At 48.1% G+C, this 21,876-nt stretch overlaps 9 protein-coding genes across 10 annotated transcripts; 6 read left to right on the top strand and 3 right to left on the bottom strand.

Annotated features, from left to right (window-relative positions):
* Positions 1–1,160: 1,160 nt before the first annotated feature.
* On the top strand, positions 1,161–2,125 carry E1B28_003119 (uncharacterized protein; the record flags this gene model as incomplete). Its single annotated transcript, XM_043160078.1, has 8 exons — positions 1,161–1,236; positions 1,291–1,398; positions 1,448–1,486; positions 1,540–1,587; positions 1,634–1,660; positions 1,717–1,757; positions 1,819–1,844; positions 1,906–2,125. 8 exons carry the CDS (start codon positions 1,161–1,163, stop codon positions 2,123–2,125), a joined length of 585 nt encoding a protein of 194 aa, XP_043002034.1.
* A 620-nt stretch (positions 2,126–2,745) lies between these two features.
* On the top strand, positions 2,746–4,411 carry E1B28_003118 (uncharacterized protein; the record flags this gene model as incomplete). The annotated part of the gene is made up of 12 exons (XM_043160077.1): positions 2,746–2,854; positions 2,908–2,937; positions 2,992–3,153; positions 3,209–3,301; positions 3,356–3,484; positions 3,548–3,643; positions 3,718–3,756; positions 3,819–3,866; positions 3,917–3,943; positions 4,004–4,044; positions 4,126–4,151; positions 4,213–4,411. 12 exons carry the CDS (start codon positions 2,746–2,748, stop codon positions 4,409–4,411), a joined length of 999 nt encoding a protein of 332 aa, XP_043002033.1.
* Positions 4,412–7,043: 2,632 nt separating this feature from the next.
* Positions 7,044–7,950, bottom strand: RPS14 (ribosomal protein S14, S11). Its single transcript, XM_043160076.1, has 4 exons — positions 7,920–7,950; positions 7,595–7,763; positions 7,285–7,541; positions 7,044–7,224 (listed from the first exon to the last, which is right to left on the bottom strand). The coding sequence occupies exons 1-4, from the start codon at positions 7,920–7,922 to the stop codon at positions 7,198–7,200; spliced, it is 456 nt and encodes a 151-aa protein (XP_043002032.1). The 5' UTR covers positions 7,923–7,950; the 3' UTR covers positions 7,044–7,197.
* Positions 7,951–8,023: 73 nt separating this feature from the next.
* On the top strand, positions 8,024–8,706 carry DPH3 (Diphthamide biosynthesis protein 3). The gene is made up of 3 exons (XM_043160075.1): positions 8,024–8,337; positions 8,390–8,539; positions 8,596–8,706. Exons 1-2 carry the CDS (start codon positions 8,155–8,157, stop codon positions 8,501–8,503), a joined length of 297 nt encoding a protein of 98 aa, XP_043002031.1. The 5' UTR covers positions 8,024–8,154; the 3' UTR covers positions 8,504–8,539; positions 8,596–8,706.
* A 464-nt stretch (positions 8,707–9,170) lies between these two features.
* E1B28_003115 (uncharacterized protein) lies at positions 9,171–12,382 on the bottom strand. 2 transcript variants are annotated; one of them, XM_043160073.1, is made up of 10 exons: positions 12,199–12,315; positions 11,842–12,141; positions 11,539–11,783; positions 10,503–11,486; positions 10,302–10,450; positions 10,143–10,248; positions 9,872–10,094; positions 9,665–9,811; positions 9,331–9,608; positions 9,171–9,281 (listed from the first exon to the last, which is right to left on the bottom strand). In XM_043160073.1, exons 2-9 carry the CDS (start codon positions 12,016–12,018, stop codon positions 9,378–9,380), a joined length of 2,262 nt encoding a protein of 753 aa, XP_043002029.1. In that variant the 5' UTR covers positions 12,019–12,141; positions 12,199–12,315; the 3' UTR covers positions 9,171–9,281; positions 9,331–9,377. The 2 variants fall into 2 exon arrangements, with proteins under 2 accessions (XP_043002029.1, XP_043002030.1); XM_043160074.1 differs by having other exon boundaries at positions 9,176–9,305; positions 9,382–9,608; positions 12,199–12,382.
* E1B28_003114 (uncharacterized protein) lies at positions 12,317–14,560 on the top strand. The gene is made up of 5 exons (XM_043160072.1): positions 12,317–12,433; positions 12,494–12,642; positions 12,696–14,049; positions 14,103–14,177; positions 14,239–14,560. The coding sequence occupies exons 2-5, from the start codon at positions 12,524–12,526 to the stop codon at positions 14,392–14,394; spliced, it is 1,704 nt and encodes a 567-aa protein (XP_043002028.1). The 5' UTR covers positions 12,317–12,433; positions 12,494–12,523; the 3' UTR covers positions 14,395–14,560.
* A 683-nt stretch (positions 14,561–15,243) lies between these two features.
* On the top strand, positions 15,244–17,540 carry E1B28_003113 (uncharacterized protein). Its single transcript, XM_043160071.1, has 3 exons — positions 15,244–15,544; positions 15,599–16,013; positions 16,077–17,540. The coding sequence occupies exons 2-3, from the start codon at positions 15,815–15,817 to the stop codon at positions 17,213–17,215; spliced, it is 1,338 nt and encodes a 445-aa protein (XP_043002027.1). The 5' UTR covers positions 15,244–15,544; positions 15,599–15,814; the 3' UTR covers positions 17,216–17,540.
* A 165-nt stretch (positions 17,541–17,705) lies between these two features.
* E1B28_003112 (uncharacterized protein) lies at positions 17,706–18,668 on the top strand (the record flags this gene model as incomplete). The annotated part of the gene is made up of 2 exons (XM_043160070.1): positions 17,706–18,358; positions 18,416–18,668. The coding sequence occupies 2 exons, from the start codon at positions 17,706–17,708 to the stop codon at positions 18,666–18,668; spliced, it is 906 nt and encodes a 301-aa protein (XP_043002026.1).
* Positions 18,669–19,693: 1,025 nt separating this feature from the next.
* On the bottom strand, positions 19,694–20,536 carry E1B28_003111 (uncharacterized protein; the record flags this gene model as incomplete). Its single annotated transcript, XM_043160069.1, has 1 exon — positions 19,694–20,536. The coding sequence occupies one exon, from the start codon at positions 20,534–20,536 to the stop codon at positions 19,694–19,696; it is 843 nt and encodes a 280-aa protein (XP_043002025.1).
* Between the last annotated feature and the right edge of the window lie 1,340 nt (positions 20,537–21,876).

Raw genomic sequence — 21,876 nt, 5'->3', positions numbered from 1 at the left:
CCACCATCGAGCACTTACTGAAGACTCAACGTACTCAACCCTGACTCACTACTAGAGTTATCAGGTGAATGCTTTCGACACGGCGAGCTCACTCTACGGAACCAGAACTTTGTCCAGGACTTGAACAGCATCGAAGTTCCGAGTCCGAGTCGCTGAATGAACACAAGCAGAACCATCAGATATCAATGCATTACCGCTACCAAGTAGGATCAATGGTTATCACTTTACTATTTTTCCAGCCGGTTATGCTGGTCGTAAGCGCTATTATGCATACCGCAATTGCTGTATCATACATGGGATTCAGCAGACGCTATTCACATTCGAAACAGCGATTATTGAGGATTCTGGGTCGAAATTCGAGGTCATCAAGTTGCTAGAAGAAACTCGAAGGGAAGCTGAAAAGAGTCAGTGGACTCTTTGCGCCTGTGAGAGTCTGATCAAAAAGTAATGAGGAACACTCTAACTTGACATCATTTATCCGGGGAGCAGCCTTTCACTGCACTGCACGATTACTGCGACTTGGTATTTATGTCGAAGAGACCAACTCGTTCACTACATCCCGCCCCGATAGTTCAGCGATTTCTCCGTGCTCTCAAGTATGCTCGCCTCGCAGAGTTTAGTTCCATCTGTAAGCTCTATTCCAGCTCTCATATGCATGCCAAAGCTTGCTCAAAGATACTCACTGCCAGTACTTCCTAGGTCTAGTCATGGTTACCTTCTAAGCATTAGACTGTCCTCAACATGCAAATACCCCAGTCTCGTCTTCAGCGGTCCTAGTCTACGACTATCTTCTCACCCTTGGACTAGAAGTAAAGCTTGTCTGGTTTTCCCAGTTCAACTGGGTCACAGTCGTGTATCTCCTCCAACGATATTTACCATTCGTGGATACTCCGGGCCTATTTCTGTATGGTGGGTTCAGGATCTTCCCTCCAGTTCTTCCAACATTAAACCCTACTTCAAGGTATATTTTCTCCGACCTTGTCGACCCCCAAATGCAGTATCATCAACCATCTTGGACATTGGTTGCACATCATCGGCGTCACCCTATCAGAAAGTGAGGTTTATTGCCTCTTTTTAGGCCCACTAACCATCTTGCAGTTGTATTGACAGCGAGAGCGTATGCTGCGTGTAAAGTCAGGTTTAGTAGCAGAAGGCTATTGATGACCTTCGCAATCCTAACTACCCTGTTTTGGACTCCTATCTATGCAACAAGCGAAGTCACTAACATTGGCCATGGCAAGTTTAATTCTCAAATTTGGTCGCCGGATGTTCTACTGACTTTGTTTCTAGTACTGCCCGACTTGAAATTAGGGGAGGGATCGCCGGGCAGTGTCTGCACAATACATCCCCCACCGTTGCTTTTCATCACATACGTTTGTCGCGCAGCGCTTGAAACATGTATGACACTGTTCTTCGTTGTCGAACTGAGGTGCTTAACTTTCTCAAGTCATCCTAGCCATGATGATCACAGCGGCATATCCGACCTGTATGTGGACTCCTTCGTCCTCCATCTCCGCACCTTACAGAGCCGTCGCACAGATAAAGCACTAGGATACTCGCAGTTGTTCCGTGTTGTCTACAGTGACGGTAAGTAAAAAACAAAATGTGTGACACCTACTGATTAGTCTGAAAGGTATTGTGTACTACGCGATTCTCATCCGTAAGTTGTTTCTCGAAACCCGGAGCGGGCAATCCGTCTTACCCAATAAGCTTTAGTTGCCATCGCTGCCAATGTGGTCGTGATGTTCACCACTCCGGTCAGTTCTCCTGTACAGTTACAACGCGAGGACCACTGAAGCATATCGTTCAAATTCACAGACGAACTTTTCCTCCCCCTTGATCCCGTACGTCCACCAATCCAATTATGGTGCTTGCTTCTAGCTGATTCGCCAGGTGCGGTTCAAGTTTGACAAGAATCATACATACTATCATGGCGAGTCGTACGGTTCTTCACATTCGTGAGGTGGTGGCTCGTGGATTCGCTGGTGGCATCGGCACTGGCGTGACGGTTGATGACACGGATGCTGACGAGTGGGAAATGTCGACAATCCATTTCACTTCCCTTGAATCCCAATTAGAAGGAAGTGGACCAACTTGGGAGAATCGAGACGTTGGAAACAACTAGATGCGAGCTGGCATGGGGCTTATCACAGCAGGCTGTTGAATAATCGCTTCGAGGTTTGCTGCGTATCGACCTCCGACGTATATTCAAACCAAGAAGTTGGCATACCCACACCGGCTATTTGAATGTGAAATAGATGCACCCGCTTCAACCATAGGTGATTAGACACGGTTTGGATTAGAAGGGGCCGCCGACATTTGCACAAACCTTTGACCCCGCCGTGGACACGAGGCTAGTACTGGACCTCAATTTGGTGTATCAGCGATCATGTCCGCCGTCAAGTTCAAGCCGTCAGCACAAAATTAATGCTTGGGAGGCCGGCGACGCTCGCTCAACTTGACCTTCGTATCGTTTCCAATGAACTTTCTGCCGAAGTTCGACTTGACTTCCGTTCCCCAAGTCAAACAGAATCGCGAAAGGCCGTCGAAAGTGGGATTGTATGCCTTGAAAAGTCAGACGAGATGTGCGACCCTTGTCACCTTTGTCAGCAGGTCAGAGGATAGTACGCACCTCGTTCCGTACGGCGAGATTTACTTATCACCGGAAATAGGAACGCCAAATCACGGAATGTATTTGAATGATTATCATTTCTCCGAGGAGCGTGGAACCTTTAGCAATGCTTAATGATTCCCGTGGATTTCGCGTTTACTGCGACTTCGTCATTTTTTAACTTGAGACTTGACCGTTCTCGCTGCATAAAACATGCTCCCTCTAGAAAGTCTCGTTCCCTCTGTAAGCTCTATTCCACAAGTTACCCATCTCACGCAAATGATTGCCACTAAAAGATGCCGCCTTCCAAATCCAGTACTTTCTAGGTATTGTGGGTGACTTGCTCGATGTTATATTATTCTCAAAAGCAAATTCTCCAGCGTCATCTTCAGCAATTCTAGTGTACGACTATCTTCTCACAATTCGGCTGGAAATCGAGCTTGTCTGGCTCTCCCCGTTCAATTGGATCTCAATTGTGTATCTCATACAAAGATACCTGCCATTCGTGGACACGCTCGGGGCCAGCGTACTCTTTTTGTATGGTGGGTCTAGGATCTTTATACCAGTCATGATAACATTCAACTTCCAGCACCCAAGGTATCTATAATCCGACATTGTCGACTGGAAAGTGCGACATGATCAATCACCTTGGTCTTTGGTTGCACATCATCGGGATTACATTATCGGAAAGTGGGGTTCCGGGTTCGATAGCATATTTCTGGCAGCCCACTAACCATCTCATAGTCGTACTCGCAACAAGAGCATATGCTGCATGTCAAGTCAGATTCAGCAAAAGACCATTGTTGATTACATTTTCAATCCTTGCTGCCCTATTTTGGATTCCTTTCTGGGTGACGGGTAACATTGGCCATGGTGGGTGAGTTCACAAATTTGGCCACCGGATGTTCTGCTGACCCTTCGTTGGCTTGAAATCAGGGGAGGGGTCGCCAGGCAATTTCTGCGCCATGCATTCACATTCTTCCCAACCTTTCTTTTTTCTCACATACGTCTGCGCCGCAGCCCATGGAATAGGTATGCTGCCGACATTCCTTGTGGATTCGTGATTCGCATCGTTCCCCAACTGACTTTTCTTACTATCTTTCAAGCAATGCTAACAATGATGATCATTGCGGGATACCCAACCTGTACGCCAGGCGTTCCTCTCTCTATCTCCGGGTGGTCTCCGGTGGTCTAATCATTGCACCAGATAAAGCGAAACAAGACTCAGGATTGTTTCGTGTTGTCTACGGTGATAGTAAGTTCTGACCGGCATCGAATGTGACACACACTGATCGTTTTTGAAAGGTATTGTGTACTATGCGACTCTCATTTGTATGTTGGCGCTTCCAACCCCGAAATACGTAGCGGCCACGCTGACCCACAGACCTTTAGTTGTTATTTTTGCTAATGTGGTCGTGATGTTTACCGCTCCGGTCAGTGAATACTCGACATTCTGGATATGTTACAACGTGCCGGTTCCAAAGAAACCCTTTCCTCATCTCCGATTTTTGCAGGTGAACTTCGTCGCCCTCTTAATGCCGTGGGTTCATCGATCCAACCGCAATCCTTGTTCTTCGCTGACTACATGGGTGTGGCTCAAGGTTAACAAGAGTCGTGCATGCTACATTGACGAGTCGTACTCTTCTTCACATCCGTGAGACGATGGCTCGCAAGGTTCATTTCGAGATCGACATGGGCGCGCTCAACTTGGACATGGGCGCTGACGAGCGGGAAATGTCGACAATCCATTTCAATTTAGAAGGAGGTGGTCCAATTTACTCCGAATCGAGATCACAATGAGTGGGAGACGCGATTCTCAACTAGCTAGAGCTAGTGGACTAAAGCAGATAAATCAAGTCAAAAGTCAAGCGTATTGATCGGTAAGGCTTGGACAACAACTTAATCGAAGACCACGGCGGGTCGCGGAGGTTTGCTGCGTGGAGTCGGAGAGCAGTATGCATGCTATGATATACCAGCTATTCATTCTTAGTTTTATCGAGAGTCGATCGTAAGTGCTAGATTATGGGGAAGTTGGAAGGAAAGTTTCTTTCAAGTTTTTCGACGTATATATCCTCCCGCTCTTGCGGGAAACCGCCCGATTCTTGTATGCAGTCCACAGATACAGGCAGAGTAGCCTGAACGCATCATTACTAGCTTCAATGCTGAGTGCAAGAATCCGATGCATCTGGCAGTGCATACTAGGCTTCAGTCAGTTAACCTGAGGACTGTAGGCCGCTCGAAAAGAATAGTATTACAAAGCACTCCATCTGCAAGTAATGTGGCTCCTTGGCTATAAAGTGGGTGGAGTCTTATATGGGTCCCTGTCACAGTTGGCGCCTAAGGTAGAATTGGGGCCTGAGGTGGCGGTTTTTAGGCGGCAATAACGTTCCGCCGAGCTGTCATTTACATCGCCAGTCAACTCCTTACGCCGTCTGATATAGCTGTGCTCCTGACTTCATTGTGGCCTTTTGGCCCAATTGATGACTGGCTAGCCGCATGCGATAGCCTGGTTCTTTACAACTCTTCCTCCCTGCTTAAACTTGTGGCACTTTTATCCAGCGGACTAGGATCGATGTATTAGTCTACGGGCATCATAATGCGAGCTCTAATCATGATGAACCTTTCAGGGTGGAAATTTGAGTTGTACCCTTCACGGTAAGCATTTCCGTGTATCCCGTAATCGGCGTGAATCGTGGTTTTGACCTCCAACTTACCGTACATGGCAGTATCCATACTTTTCGTATTTAGATCGAACGATAAGCCATTTCCCCTGGTTCCTCACTGCAAGCTGTCTCAAACATGTTCACGCCGCAGAGTCTAGCTCCCTCTGTAAGGTCTATTCCAGATCTCACGCGAACGCTTGCTAAAAAGACAACCCGTTCCAAATCCAGTACCTTTTAGGTATCGTGTTCAGTTTCTCAACGTTAGATTGGATCTCACAAACAAGTACTTCCAGTGTCATCTTCCGCGTTCCTAGTATACGACTACCTTCTCACTGTTGGGCTCGAAATAGAGTTTGTCTGGTTGTCCTCTTTTAAATGGATCACACCCGTGTATCTACTTCAAAGATATCTGCCATTCGCAGATACAGTCGGCCTTTTTCTGTACGGTGAGTGTGGTTAGAACTCCCTGTGCTCGAGACTTCGTTCAACGCTGATCGTCTGCTGCCTCCCAACGCAAAAGCTGTATTTGCCCCGACACTGCCCACCCAAAAATGCCGCATTATAAATCACATTGGACATTGGTCACACATCGTCGGAACTACCCTGTCAGAAGGTACGATCAACATCGTTGAAATTTTTTTCGCTCACTAACGCTCTTCTGCTAGTTGTTTTGACAGCGAGAACATATGCTGCCTGTCAGAATAGGTTCAGTAGTAGAGGGCTCTGGGCAACCTTTATAATCCTAGCTGCCCTCTTTTGGATCCCTGTCTATTTTGTAACAAGCGAAACGACCCCGTTGGGCAATATAAGTCATAGTAAGTCAGAAACTGTGGTCGCCGGGATCTCTATTAACCTTCAAATTACTGGGTAGTCATTCCTGGATTGGAATCGGGAGAGACAACGTCGAGCGATAACTGCACAATACATATTCAGCAACCCTTCTTCTTCCTCACATACCTTTGCGTTGCGGCCTATGACACAGGTACCGTACACACCCGTCCATTTTAAATTATCAGATCGAAGGTACTGATTTATTCAAAGTAATTCTAGCCATGATGATCATCGCGGGATATCCAGACTGTACGCAAGATCTCCTACTTCTCCAAGCCTCTCAAGGACCTCACCACGCGCAGATAAAGAGAAAGAGTACTCGCAATTGTTTCGTGTCGTCTACCGTGATGGTAGGTAAAGTTTTTGCAGAGAAGATGCGACGGACACTGATCATCTTGAAAGGTATATTCTATTATGTGGCACTCATTTGTGGGTCGACCCTCCTCCACTGCCAAACTCTGGAGTTGACCTGGTATCTTCAGTTGTCAGCCTCGCCAATGTAGCCACGATATTTACCGCTCCGGTCAGTGGATACTTGCCATCTCATCCACTTCTCAACGCACAAGTCTCCCTTTACTTATTTTCAAAGTATTTATAGGAGAACTTTACTTCCCTCTTGATGCCGTGAGTTTACCAATTCAATCTCGTTACCCTCGTTTCTGCTGATACGACATGTCTCGTTGTAGTTTATCGAGTCACATATTCTATCTTGACAAGTCGTACTGTTCTTCATATCCGTGAGGTGATGACCCGCGAAATCGACGATACTGGCACACTCAAATTAGACGAGTGAGAAACGTCGGGAACGTAGTCTTCAGTTAGTGACAGGAACTAGTAGCGAGGTGCAGATAAGTATCGTGAACGCCATGTACACTAGCCCCACACGTGTAATAACGAAGCTCGCTCGGAGAATTATTAGAATACGAGCGCAATACTTTGCGAGAGAATTGACGACCACGGGGCAGTTCACAACGAGTTGTTATCGTTGCGAGGTCTGCTGCGTGTCGAACAGCGACATATATTCGAAACTTGGCCTATCTACACTTTTTATGAACGTGCGGAGATACTTCCCAAGTGAGTAACCGCTCCCGATTAGAGACGGCGACCACGGCGACCACCCTTGTAAGGTAAAGATAAATGAGAATTGGAAGACGTAGAACGGAAATTGGGCGTGCTCACCTTACGTCTCGTGCAATCAGTAGGCACGGGTGTAACGTCCTCGATCCTTCCAATACGCATTTTAGCACGTGCAAGAGCACGGAGAGCACTCTGGGCACCAGGACCAGGGGTCTTAGTTCCAGTACCGCCGGTAGCACGAAGCTTGATATGGAGGGCAGTAATTCCTACTTCACGACAACGGGTTGCAACATCTTGAGCTGCCAACATCGCAGCGTAGGGAGACGACTCGTCGCGATCGGCCTTGACTTTCATGCCACCTACGAAGACAGATCAAGCTTTCCTAATCGGGCTTGTAGCTAGACTTACTCACCAGTAACACGAGAAACAGTTTCCTTGCCAGAAAGATCGGTGACGTGAACGAAGGTGTCGTTGAAAGAAGCGAAGATGTGTGCAACACCAAAGACGAGTTCACCCTCGGCGACCTGAGGGCCTAGAGAAACTGTCTGCTCTTCTTTTGGGGCTTTGACTTTCTTGGGAGGCTACACAGTGAAAACAAAGTGATCAGTGACTGTCTGATGATCGTAATGGAAGAAAAAATTCATGAGGGTATCCAGACTCCAGACTCCAATTCAGAAATTCCCTTGGAGAAGGCGATATATGGGTACCGACGAAACAGAGGGCCGTTCGATACTCACCATTTGGTGGATGAGAAGTAGACAGTGGACTGGGAGGGTGAGAAATATTTTTTGTCTTGCTGTATAGTCTATTTGGTCAAGTTTGCTCACCCAGCCACCGAAAATTTTGAGTCACCAAGGCTTGATGGCACTCTCCATTTGTCGACCACCTATTCTCCATGACTGCTCCGCTCAATCGCTTCCCCGAGGACTGAAGTCACAAATCCACAAATAAACGAGCGAAGAAATAAAAGCTATGGGCGCATACTACGACGAAATCGAAATCGAAGACATGGCGTGGGACGCAGATAAAGGTGTATACCACTACCCATGCCCATGCGGAGACAGATTCGAGATATCTAGAAAGCAATTGGCCAATTACGAGGACCTTGCTACTTGTCCAAGTTGCAGCTTGATCATAAGGGTTGTTTACGATCCAGTGAGTTGCTACGTTTTCGACTTGTACCTGGCACTAACCAAGTTTCATGAAGCTGGACTTCGAGGACGAGGAAGAAGAAGAAGAAGAATCAGTCTCTTCCTCTGAGAGCGACGATGAACCATTTGAGGATGCAATGGAGAAGCTGACTCTCAACGGGTCTGACTGAGATGCATCTTGTAGAGTTTCCATCTGTTATGTGTAGGTGAGTTCACATAGCTCAGTTACGTCCATTCGAACACCTAATGACTTTTCCCCTAGTCTGCTTTCCGTATCATTACAGCCCTTCAGATTGTAATGTTAGTAGTGTTGTTGGGCGCACGGCGCGACCTTCGTTTCGAAGATCCAGTACTCCGGTAGTTGCCAAACACTGAATATACTCTCAAGTCGGAGCTGTATATAAAGATTTCGAACGGCCAGATGATGGGAAGCTCAATACATATTCTGCAACATACCCGGAAAACTCCGAACTCTTTCTAGATGAAGAATCGGATTTTACTTTTACTCCCCTTCTTTGTTTTTGGGAAACCCGAAGTGGCCTATACAGCAAAGAGAATGAAAACGATGCATGCCCAAAATTGCCATGATGCACGCCCAATAAATCAAATTCTGGAGACCATGTCACTGGTGTTGTTTTGTAAACAGAGCTTGAAGTAGGCCGTCTGTGTTGGCCACCAACAGCGAAAGCGGGGAGTTGGAGAGGACCAATGAAAGACTTCAATTTTTGAACAGGGGGAGGGCATTCTCCAGCGCAGAAGATCATCCCATCGATCAAATAGGTGAACCGGGAGACGCGACGCTTGAGAAGTTTGAAGATCCAAAATCCGGGCGGGTTATCGGGTGGAACTACTTAGTTGGAGTCGCAAAGATTGAATCAGGGTTTCACACCGGGTGCCGGGTTAAGAGTCGTCGCTGCCCACGTCTTGCGTGATTCCTTCCGCGCTCGCCTTTTGGCTAATTATAAGTTGAGTCTGGCAAAAGACATGAGTCGCTTACGGGGCAATCTGAAACCCCCCAAGCACGCAAATCGATTGTACTAGTACCTACGCTACACCGTTCCCATTAGCGCCGTGGCCATGGCCATTCATTAAACCACCATTGATTTTCCCGTTTGCAGTGATTACCTCAATATGCCCGTTCGCTTTCAGCTTGTTGAGGTATGAGTGTGCTTTGCCCAACATCCATATCGAGAACGAGAACTTGAAGTTGGGATACGAAATGGCACAATTCTTGTTGAATACACCTTCGATGGCTTCTTGTGCCCATGAACCATCCTGTTTTCGTTGAGAAAAGTTGGTCCGAGGGAAAAAAGAAACCCCACAACACTCACAGGAAGTTGTCGATCCATAACCAACTTGACGGCTTTCTCCAAAGGTTCAGAATAAGGGTATTGAGCATACATGAGAGCCAGACCAGCCCAGCACGTCTGCACAACTTGTGTTTTGTCATGTTCAACCCATTCCGCTCGCTCACATGCCTGTGGATATGGAAGTTCAGGTTGTACATATTTCGTTCCAAAAAATGAGATTAGTGTTACCTTATAGCTCTCGCCCCATCCCCCATCCCCTCTCTGCATTCTGACAAGATAATCACAGGCCCTCTTCGCATATGGACTGTTCCTGTAGGTTTCACCGACAAGGGAAAGACTCTCTAGGGCGAACATCGTCGCATAAGTAAAGCAGATTCCCCAAGAGCCTAGCCATGGACCCTCGGGTCTCTGGGTGGAATGTAAGTAAACGATAGCCTTGTTGATCGTTCGGCTGAATTCCAGTTAGGATTCGGATGTAATGTCTGAGCGATGCACATACTCGACTTCTTTTGAACGATAATGAGGTACATGCTTTCGGAAGATAGCCAAGCAAGTAATGACAGAGGTTGTACATTCCGGGTAGTAGTATCCAGTCATGATGTCACCTGGAGAGCAAAAGTTTGAGAACCGACTGAGAAAGAGAACATAGACCTCATACCAAAAACTTCCGCAGGGTTGAGCAACTCGATCCAATGAGGGGCGCGAACGGGTTCATAGTCAGAGAACGCTCCATTGGCGTTTTGAAGGGATAACAACGTGTCAACAGCCCAACATATTCGATCCTCAGAAATAAGCTTGGGTATGTGACTGTCAAACAGAGGTTAGCAGAGCGGCAGTGATGATAAAAAAGAATACATGCCTGAGACCCTGTAGGTATAGAACGGATTTTAAAGCTTCCCCAGTGCAATCTGTGACCGTGTACCCTTGCTCTTTCGTACTGAAACCCCACGCACCCTTCGTCCGATGCCTGTAACCAGTCGTGTAATGTTTCGGGTTATCCAACATCTGGGCTTGGCTCAGCCACGCCAAAGCGTTCACAAGAGATTCTTTATGCTCTTCCATATCAGCTAAGCCCGTCTCCACCAACGCCTGAGTGATAAAAGACGTATCCCAAACCTGACTTCCATTGGTTCCAGTCATCATCATACCGTCCCTACACATCCACATGAAATCAGCGCGCTTCGCTTCGTGTCTCTTCGCTGCCTCGCTTTCAAGGCCTTCCCTATGTACGCGAGCGACGAGGTTGAACATTTTTGAGACCGGTCCAATAGTCTGATAGCCAGTGTTTTCATCTTCCATCACAACGAGTTCGTAAGCCCGCTCAACAGCTACCCGGCGAAGGGGCGGGAGAGTGCAGAGTTCGTAATAGCCTAGAATGGTTTCCAAAAGCTCGAAGACTGTGGAATGGGGCGAATACAAGTCTGCTGGGGAAATGTTGTTCCTTTGAGCGGGCCAATCTATGGAGTAATAATTTTGGGGATATAATTCCTCTCTAAGAGCGAGGATGAGCTCGTCTTCGGGTGCCTTGAAACGAACACCATATAGGTAGCCCATGGGTATATAAACGTTCCGGGTATGAGTCCACCAACGATGTGGATGCATTGGAAGCCATTCGGGAAGAAGCCAGAGTTCGGGGGGAACGGGGTTGTTGCCTTCCCAGTCGTATACGTTGAGAAGGGAGAGCCAGAACTTGCCCCAGGAGGGAATAGCGCATGCACCGCCGAGTTTGTAAAGGATTCCTCGGGCATTCGTACATGTTGGATGATCAGCAGAAACTCCTAGTAAACGGAGGGCTGTATAGTTTAGAGCTGTTCCGAAAACGGTCGAATGGCCTTCAACGTGACTGGAAGCCATAGTGTTATGACTGCAGTACGAAGCAAGGAAACACCACGCACATTCCCCACCCTCCGTCCTCTGGATGGGCTCGGTTCATCACGTATCGAATCATCTCCCTCCTTTGTTCATCCTTGAACGACATTCCAGAGACATAAGAGCCAATGACAAGGCCCGGTATGAGGAACATAGGCCCACCGTACTCTCCGGGCCAATGTCCATCGTGAGCTTGCAAATATTTGTAAAACTTGAATCCGTTTTGCGCAGCTTCCCATGCATTCTTGGCGGGCGGTAAAGCAGGTAGGTCCTTGAAACAAGTACTGTCGGTCCAAGTACACTCGGATGAGTTGTAATACAAGACGTACCGCAGGTAAACCAAGCCAAAATTTGTCGACCGTTGTCTGAGGCCATTTTTTGCACTCCTCGTCCGACTTCAAATAATGCCATGTATGTCTACCGCCCTCACTGACGAGCAGCCTCCAACGAGAATAATCCGTGACTGGGTCGCAGCACTTCGTCGGAGCGTCTATGCGATTATACATGGAAGAAGGTGAGAAAATAAATCGTACGACAGGAATCCTTCATTTCAATTCTTTCTCGACATTTTGCCACAAGCACCCACAATTTTAGCCGACACGTGAACACCAGCCAGCTTCCGAACAAGGCTATAATTTCACGAGAGAACGATGAGAACGACGAATTTTTGAGATTAAAAACAATACTCTGTGTTAAACGTGCGCTCAAGGCATCCTTAACGAGAGCTTGCGACTGCAGACCAGCAACAGCGAAAACTCGAAGCGAGACCGAAGGTTTGGTTTTTTTGACATTGACGGTGTGTACGCTCCCTTCGCTCCCTTCACTCCAATTATCGCCGGTTACTGGTCAGCATCGAGCTTCCAAGAACTCGGAGGGTGATCGATGTCGATGGTTAAGAAGGAGGCAGAGATAGGCGCGCTGGTGATCAAATACGTGCACATCACTGATCATTGATTTCTAACTTGAACATTGCTTGGACAGCTCCTCGATTAGGTTCACTCGTTTCGTGTCATGTCATCCGTAGAACGTCTGCCACCGGAAATTCTGGCAGACATATTCTGCTGCTGTCCTCGCGAACACTCAACTTACGATCTTTCATCAACAATATGGACGGTTGGGCGGGTTTGCAGGTATGCATTGTTGTACGCTCCCAACTTCACAGAAAACGTTGACGTATCGACAGAACTTGGCGGGAAGTCTCAATTACCACGGCTGAGATTTGGACTGAGATTTACATCAAGTTAGATGAATTGGCTCACCGGGAAGAGGCAGGCTGTATCGACATGCTTCGTGCGGTCTTGGAACGAACATCCGGATTACCACTTCACATACACTTCATTTTCCCGAAATATCGCTTGAAGGACCACTATCAGAAAGTTGTTGATGTTGTACGAAAGGAGTCACATCGATGGATATCACTCAAGTATGATGCTTCCTCGTTTATGGCCTACTCCACGGATTCCTTCTCCATGAACCATCCCATCCCTACCATTTATCCAGCCCAGAACTTCGAACCAAAATCTCTCCCTATCCTCCGAGAGGTCGAAATAAGTACCAAGTTTCAATCGCAGACCGCTGATTATAGGCTATTTCGAGCGATTGGGGGTTCCCCCGTACTAGAGAAGCTTATACTATCTAACTTGGACTTTTCGAACATACAAGAGGTGATGCCAGCGATACCCTGGGGACAGCTCAAATATCTTGGGATTCTAGCTGGGGATAATCCCCTTCCGGTACCACTTGCCATTTTGACAGGCATCCTACAGAGATGCAGCAGTCTCGAAAGCCTCGTTGTAGATCAATGTCCCTGGGAAACCAGGCCGGAGGAGTCACCAGGACCACCCACTCTTTCCACTCTACGCTCACTCGAAATTCAACGAAATCCTCACTGGGGGAACGACCTTATCAGAGCGTCCATTGATCTGTCGCACATCGCGATAGTTCCTGCGTTGGATCATCTAGGATTATCGAACTTCGACCTCTGTCAAGAGATTGATCCCTTCATTAGAGCAATCGAGGACTCGAGTTCCGAGCTGCGTTCCGTCTCACTCAGGGACATAGCTCTCTCTGACATTACAGTGGAGCGCTTTCTACGAGCAGTCGGAAGCAATCTAAGAATTTTGACACTCCAAGGACAGGTGTTTGACCACTTATTCGACTACATCGCGTCTGATTACCAAGGCACCTTTCTCCCAAAACTGGAGAAACTAGTCGTCAAGCTGGACGGAAGTACTGTCATATCTCCACCACTCGACGCTGTCATCAAGGCAGTTCGAGCAAGGGTTTCACCACCCGACGGCACATGTAAGCTGAAGGCGGTCGAGGTTGATGTATATGCTGAAGAGGCGGGTATCGGACTTGTAGAGGAGTTGGAAGCCATAAACAACCACAAGCTACAGATCGAAGTTCACCGTATCGAGGCTCCTTATCATGACGGAACCGAGGTAAACAGGATAGTTAGGCTAGGAAAGTTCTTGAACACTACGTTCTTTGGTCAACACTGGGATCTGGCTGGGGATTTGATAAATCTACACGAAGTAAGTACGGATTACCCTAACGCTAGTGGTCATGACCCAGGAACCTTCTATAGAACATGCCCATGCTTGATACTGTCTTCAAAATTTTGGAGAATTGTTCGAGCGAAGTCTATGAGGACCGATCGAATGTACGTCCTTTCCTCGACATATTCTACTGTACTGTAGGCACGGAGCTCAGCAAGATCGTAGATCCACTCGTTAGCGAAGTTACGCCAGGTCTTGGAGAAGTTTTTTAAGGGTAAAGATGCGATTCCCAAGAATTACGATCTAGCAAAGAGAGCCGAACGGTTGTTGGACGACCGTTTTGGGTGGAATCCGAATGGAAGGAAGCGTCATCTGGTGTGAAATCTTTGCATTAATACGGCTATCTGGACCAGAATTACCTCCTTATTGGAAGCACCCTGCGCCTTTAGTTTACCGGTTTACGGACCTAGAAGTTGGTGAACATTATCCCACGGTGCGGGGTCTCTTACGAGACGGAAACACTGCACTGAAATAAATTATCCCACGCTATCGAAGTGTGACCAGCTGTGACCAGCCTTGCCTTTACCTCTTTCCACCTTAGATCTAGTAGAGTGAAACATGCGCGTACACCAATATCGTTCATATTTCGGCATAGATGGCCACCTCCATGATGGGGACTTGAGCCAGTTTGGCTTGACCACCGCGCTTATCGCGCCTTCTCTCGCCTTCGCGCGCTCTGCTGAAATCCTACAGCTTGCAAAATGAAGGACAATTAAAAACTACCGAGACTGGAGAAGCGGGCTCTGGCCTTTGGCTTTCCAGCCAGCCAATGTTTCAAGTTCTCGGACGAAGGTTCAAGGTTCTGTCATGGGGTCCCACTTGCAGAATTTCGAATGCACCGCTATCAGGGGCGGGTAACCCTGTTTCGTCAAAGAGCTCATGACTCGGCGGGTTGCGGACATGGAAAAGGGGAAGGATGAGAGGGAACATTCTCCTGAATATGCTTCGGGGCACTAGATTCTATCGAGGCCTCATCTCAGGAGTCCGCCTAGACTTTATATGGCGGCAATCGCCAACCTTTGCGCTGTCGTCCTCTATGGTGGTCTTCACATAAAGATATCGACTTTTCCTATGAACGTTCGGAGAAGAAACGACCAGCAAGATATGGACTACATGTGATTTACATTATCCATATTGTTCACATTAATTCACGTTTCGACACAGCTCAATGGCGAGACCTCGAATGTTCGTTACCCCTTACAGCCCCACACCGAAAGGAATGGGAGACTTGAAGTCCTGACCGGTGTTTTCGAATCACCCGGGGCCATGGGCCATTCTGCGACGTCCTTTTACGTCCTTATAGTATTCATCGAATGTATGTACTTATCATTATGAATGTTCAACAGCAGGTTCAAGTGAAGGCGATGTCGCCGCCTCGATATAGGGTCAATACTCTCACCTCGTGCCTGCCAAGGAGGTAAAAGACAACCTCTCTTTTCCTCATGAAATGTGGCTGCACAAGTAATTCGTGGTGAGCTCCTGTGCCTAAGCAATCTTCCCTATTTGATTGAATACCGATTTCCAGAATCATTCCCTGATCCATCGCCAAACTTGAGACCTCAGGTCTCAAAATGCATTCCTGTCTACCCCGCTACGCGAGACAGTACCAGTCCCTTTGTTTGGTGCAGTGATAGGGGTGACATGTAGACCCGTCTCAGGACTTTTGTTTTTAAACTGCGAACCATATACACGTCAACATTTCTGTCGTCCCTTCCTCCCCCCAACACCGCCCTCGCAGACCATGGCCACCAGTTGCACTTCCTCTGCGACTGAGACCCTCTACACAGTGACCACCTCGACGAGCTTGAGCACTACGTACACGACGACAACCAGTGTCATTCAGGGTGATGCCACTCCTTCGACCTCGTGTACAACGTCTGCTGGGGCGACAGGGACCCCCCCTTCGGTTACCTGCGTCACAATAACAGGTCAACCAGCACGTATGTTCCGTCTTCTCCTAGTTGTCCCATCCTTCGCTCAATATTTGTCTCCCTTGTGAACAGCACGGACCACTGTGATACAGGTTCCTGTAGTCACAACAATTTCAGTCATCGGGACTGGAGTCACCACATTGTATGGCTCGTCCTGCCGTGCTGTTGATGAAGGTCGGGGCGGGGGCGGAGGCGGAGGTGGGGGTGGAGGTGGAGGTGGGGGTGGGGGTGAACGTACTCCCTATACCCCCCCACCCGTCACTCCGACCATTATCACCACCCAGACCATTACGACTCTTCCTGATGGTCAAATCTCTACCGCTACCATCACCTCCACGACGACACCCTCGCCTTCTCCCACCACCTCAGCCTCGAATACTGGGGGTTCGAGCGCACCAAGTCCGAAGAGGAACAATCTAGGTCCTATTGTGGGTGGCGTAGTGGGTGGCATCGGCGTTTTAGCTATCATCCTCGCAATCTGGTACATCATAAAACGTCGTCGAAGATGGGACGACATTTTTGAGAAGGATATTGACACAGCACCACCAACTGTCTCCGAATCAAAGCCTGCCACCAGCAGTCGCCCAGCTAGTTATGGACCTCCTAGCATGCACGCTATGAATTCACAACCCACGAGTCCTGTTGGCCCTGTATCGCGGGGGGGGGCGACACAATACAATGAAACCCTGAATCAGGGTCCCTATATGGTTCATCACAACTCGCCTCCGCGCACCCGCCCTATGAGCATGGCAAGTCACCCCTACACACAAGGTGTCACCGCAGTGGCTGCTGCTCAGAACCGCCGTGTCTCTTCTCAATCACCTCCTCAAAGCATGTACCACCCACAATCTCCCCCCATGCCGAATCCGAGACGGGAACCGAGCGACTACTTCGAAGGTGGTTTCGCTCCTTCTCGAGGTAGTTCAAGCCATGGAACTACTAGCAGACCGATGAGTTCCGTGTCGGGTGCTTCTAGTGGTGCTCTTCTCATGAATCACGGTCAAGGATCTCCTACCTCTCCACCTTCGAGCGTCAGCGGCACAACTAACAGCAATACTCGGTATAGTCGGAATCAGAAGACAGGCGAACTTACGATTCATAATGCGGTAGAAGGGGATGATGCGATTGGGGGAGGGGTTGGGACGAGTGGACAGGCAACCCCAGGCCCTAGTCGCCCGGATGCCGACGCTCCGCCCGCATATCGGGAGTAAGGTGGTTGTGGTTTTTACTTGCATTTTTTCTTTTTCTTTGGGTTTTTTGGGTTGGTAGATAGAGATCGATACAGCGTCTCGAAAAGTTTGCTTATTCACGTCACGGCGTCCCAGTTCCTCATGATCAGCATCATCATCCATCTTCTCACTCCCATGATTCTGCAAGCATAGGTATACGATTGTATGAATACCGCTATACTAGTTAAAGAACGACATGTTAATACACAAACCGCGAGTTCCGAGTCAATGCTAGCTATGACGGAACGCTCTTGTCCCTTTTCCGGCTTGACATACCGTCTCAACCTTGAATCTTTACACATGCCCACTAGTCGATGTGAACCTCAACCACTTTGAAGGAATAATCGACCGCGTGATCCACACTCACACGCACTGATATTGGTGGTTGATCAAGTAACAGCTGAAACAGTATGAGTTTAAATGTCGGGCGATTCGAAGATGCATTCCCACTCAACAATCACCCTCCGAATCCATGTCCTCAGGTGAAGTGGAATTTTCGGTCCCCAACGCCGGTAAACCCTGCAAGACTTGGTACCAAGTTATTGGTGACCTTCAATCCAAGTCACGTCCTTTGGTTGCTCTTCACGGTGGTCCAGGGGCCAGCCACGAGTACTTGATCACACTCTCTACGCTCAATCGCTCTTATGACATCCCTGTCATTCTGTACGACCAACTTGGAAATGGAAAATCGACGCATCTCCCTGAAAAGGCTGGAGATGTCGCCTTTTGGACAGTCGATCTATTTTTGAGAGAACTCGATAACCTTCTCTCTCATCTCGGCATAAACGGGGACTATGATCTCCTGGGACATTCGTGGGGAGGGATGCTTGCCGCTTGCCATGCAGTACGGCAGCCTTCTGGGTTGAAGCGGTTGATTATTGCCAGCTCGCCTGCAAGTATGGAATTGTGGGTTTCAGCGCAGAGCGTATTACGCTCAAAACTTGACCCGGGGATTCAGGATATCCTGACAAAGCATGAAGAGGCGGGAACGACAGAGAGCAAGGAGTACGAAGATGCGGTGGAAGTTTTCTACAAGCGCTTTCTGTGCACTATGGATCCGTGGCCCGAGTCCCTCGTTGCTACTATGAACAGTACCAAAGAGGATCCGACTGTTTATCTCACTATGTGTGTGGTCTTACTTTGTTTCTGTTAGCCGCACGCTGATTGTGTTCTTATATTCAGGAATGGTCCCAACGAATTCTACATCACTGGTTCGTTAAGGACTTGGAGTGTCGTCCGCGACCTTGACCGAATTAATGTCCCTACCCTACTCACAAATGGTCGATTCGACGAAGCCCAGGATAGTACAATGTTGCCATTCTTTCAGAGGATCCCGAAGGTCAAGTGGGTGACATTGGAGAAATCGAGCCATACAGCTCATCAAGAGGAACAGGAGCGGTATATTGAAGTCCTTCATCAGTTCTTAACAGTTTAAGGTTCGCGATAGACCACCGAATTCTCTTGTGCGAGGCGTAGTAGATCAGTAATGTGAGAGTACTAAGAGCAGGAGGTAAAGGCAGTGCATAAGAAACACATATAGGTTTCAGGCGTGAATCAAGTTGAAATGACAGCTGAGACGAACGCAGAGCCATGGTCGGTGGTGTGAGCAACGTAGAGGACAATCGTAGTGGTGGTGTGATGGTATGTGTGCACCACTGCTACTACTGGATGATAGGGTGGATTCACTACTGGGTAAGAGCTATGGTTGTTGGTTATCCTTTTCCTGGTGTGGGAAGAAAACCTTCACGACGGCGAACTGGCACAGTGGGTTCGAGAGCGAGAGGAACAAATTTCTCAGCGACGTTAGAGGGATGGACAGATGGTGTAGAGCACGGGTCTGGAACGAGAACTTGATGTGGCCAATTGTGGGATCCGCTATGAAGAACAGTCCCAACAGAGCTACGAACAGCAAACACAAAATGCAACACTGAGGATGATAGCATGGCGAAGACCATGGAGAAAAGAGCATACCGAAATATAGCAGGCAGATAGATAGATAAATAGATTACACGGCGTGGTCCGTGAGTGGAGAAAAGAGCGAGACTCGGTGAGACAAATGTTCCTAAGCGTGGGATAGCCGTAGAACTTCCCCTCTTCCACTGACGCGGCGAGCAAATTGCCCAGACGAAGATACTATATGAAGGACAGATATAATTAAGTATAGAAAGTGTGTAACAAGTAAGCCATAAGTAATTATGATTTCCTGAATCGGTTCGTCGCTAACTTTGTAACAGAATCACAGGCTGCATAGTAGCCTGAGAGCATTATCGCTGGACGACGCTTTGCAGCGTGAACGTGCTCCATGAGATTCCTAATCGATTCGACCTTCTCTCGGTGGTCTGATGCTTGGTTGGCTGAATTCTGAATGAACGCCGAAGCTCTGATCATGTATATGGTCTTTTATGTGATGGTGAGCGGAATTTCGGGACCAAACCACAGAGACTTACTGTTGGTATCTTCTTAGCCCGCCTTCATTGTTCGAGTCGCCTGAAGAGCTCGAACAAGACGTCCTTCCATCTCGTTAGATATCTCCTGCTCAATTTCCTTCGATCGTTTCCCCAGCCTGAGCGTCTCGACCTCTCTAAGAAGCCTCCGATAGTCCTTGAGCCAGTCCAAGTTGGTTTCCTGGATGTTGACCTCATACCTATCCTTCAACGCCTTCCTCTCTTTCTTTCCATTCTCAACCTCCGTCACCAATTCTTTCACCAGCTCTTCAATCATACCCTCTCTCCTCGTATCCAAAACCATCTTCTTTGCTGCATTCGTTATGCTCCTCACCATGTTATGCTTCATCCTCGCATTTTCGCCGAGAATTACTCGCATCTCGCCCTCCCTCTTCCATATCGCATTCCACAACAAGACCCGGTCTCGGAACCCTTCGAATGCAGCGCCGCTGATGTATTTGTTGCGCTTCACCAGACAAGTCTGCAACCGGTTTATCTCCCTCTCCTGCTGCCATACTTTGTTCATCATAATCAACCGTTCGATGAAAAGTCCCAGTGGCTGTATGATATCAGAGCGTTGTCTTGCCACCAATTTCGTGTTCTCTTCCTCGAGGCGACGGCAACGCTGTTCGTACTGGTCCTCGTTCGACAGGAAATTCCGTTCGAGTTGAATGTATTTGGCTTGGCTGGCAGCAGCGATCGATTTAAGATCATCGTATTGCTTTTTTCTATCCGCAAGCCTTCCCTCCAAGACGTGCGAGTATTCCATGAGGTCATGGATATGACTGAGATAGTATCTCTCTCTCTGATCTTGTTTCCAGAGTAGAATCGCGAGAGCGGTTGAGATGAGGATGGACATGGATAAGATGCAAGAGACAAATGCCATGATAAGGTTACGAGGGTTCAGTTGTCAAGTTTGAAGAGAGTTTCGAGGCGGAATCGAGCGTTGAAGGTGCGTTCTTAAATCAATCATATCGAATGGACTTCGCAAGGCCTAACATGAGTTCATGGGCAGGATGTAGGCTGGATTCAAAACGGGGCCCAACATACATGCTACGAACACGTTGCTGGCTGCACAGAATATCTCTCAAATCTAGGGCATTCCGATTTATTAAAGCAGTGCATCACTATTTGTGGGACACAGCTGGAAATCACTTGGGCCGAGGGGAATGAACTTTCTCGCCGAGTACCACGTTGCTGATGCATGTTCGGAACGTGTTTGTGACGATGGAACATTGATTATGCATGTAATCACCCTCAGGCTTTGATTAGTCTATGTCTATGTAATGTATCAAGCTTCAAGCCTCACAGCCTCTGCAGCCTCTGGTCAGACAACGAAAGGAACGCACCACGGACTGCAGGATCTGCCTGTGATTTCCAGTGTCCACGATGTTGACACGACAAGAGAGTAGTGCTCGACAAGATTATATATCAACCCCGCATCATTCTGCGTGGACTGTAACTTGAAGCTATCATGGAGGGCAAAACTAGAAAAGGAATAAATCTACCGAGAGGCAGGGAATCGACGAAGTGGTGGAGCGGACTCGGCGGAGTGGTGATGTGCCTGGGAAGCGCCCTCGGCGCGGAAGGCTGCGCACCCGACCATACCCGACCTGCCCTAAACTTTGAAGCTTGAAGGCTCGCTGTAGGGCACCGATATTTGAGGTATTTCTTTCCTTCAACTCGATTCAAAGGGAGATATGCATATGAATTATCATCCGCACAGGGGAAAACTGCAACCCAGCTCTGATTGCCAGACGGCCCACTGACAACTCACCGAATATTATCCATACAATTTTCGATGGTTTTGTTGCTTCTCAATGCCAGAGGACCGTTATCACAAATGTCAACTAAAACCTTCCCGATTCAATCATCGTCTGGCTCAAATCCAGATCTACTTTAATGGCATGAGCGTCATATATGTCCCTTCTGAGGTGATCAAAATGGACCAAAAATGGACCATGATAGATTCTTCAACGTTTCAACCAGGAGAGTCTACTTCCATGGTCCACGACCGTAAAAGCATCTCCAGCCCCACACAAAACGTGCGCTGATGTATCGATATTTTTTTTTTCTACTACTTGGTTTCATTGGCGTATAACTCCGCGGCCAGCGGCAAAGGAAATTATTCAGTCGAAGCAAGGAGCACTTTCCAATATCTCGACTCAAAGACGAACAAATTAATGACTATCTGTGCGG

The sequence above is a fragment of the Marasmius oreades genome, chromosome 11 (genome assembly GCF_018924745.1).
Source record: "Marasmius oreades isolate 03SP1 chromosome 11, whole genome shotgun sequence".
NCBI lineage: Eukaryota > Fungi > Basidiomycota > Agaricomycetes > Agaricales > Marasmiaceae > Marasmius > Marasmius oreades.
The sequence above is the reverse complement of the archived record's forward strand: the minus strand, read 5'-3'. Positions and strand labels throughout refer to the sequence as shown.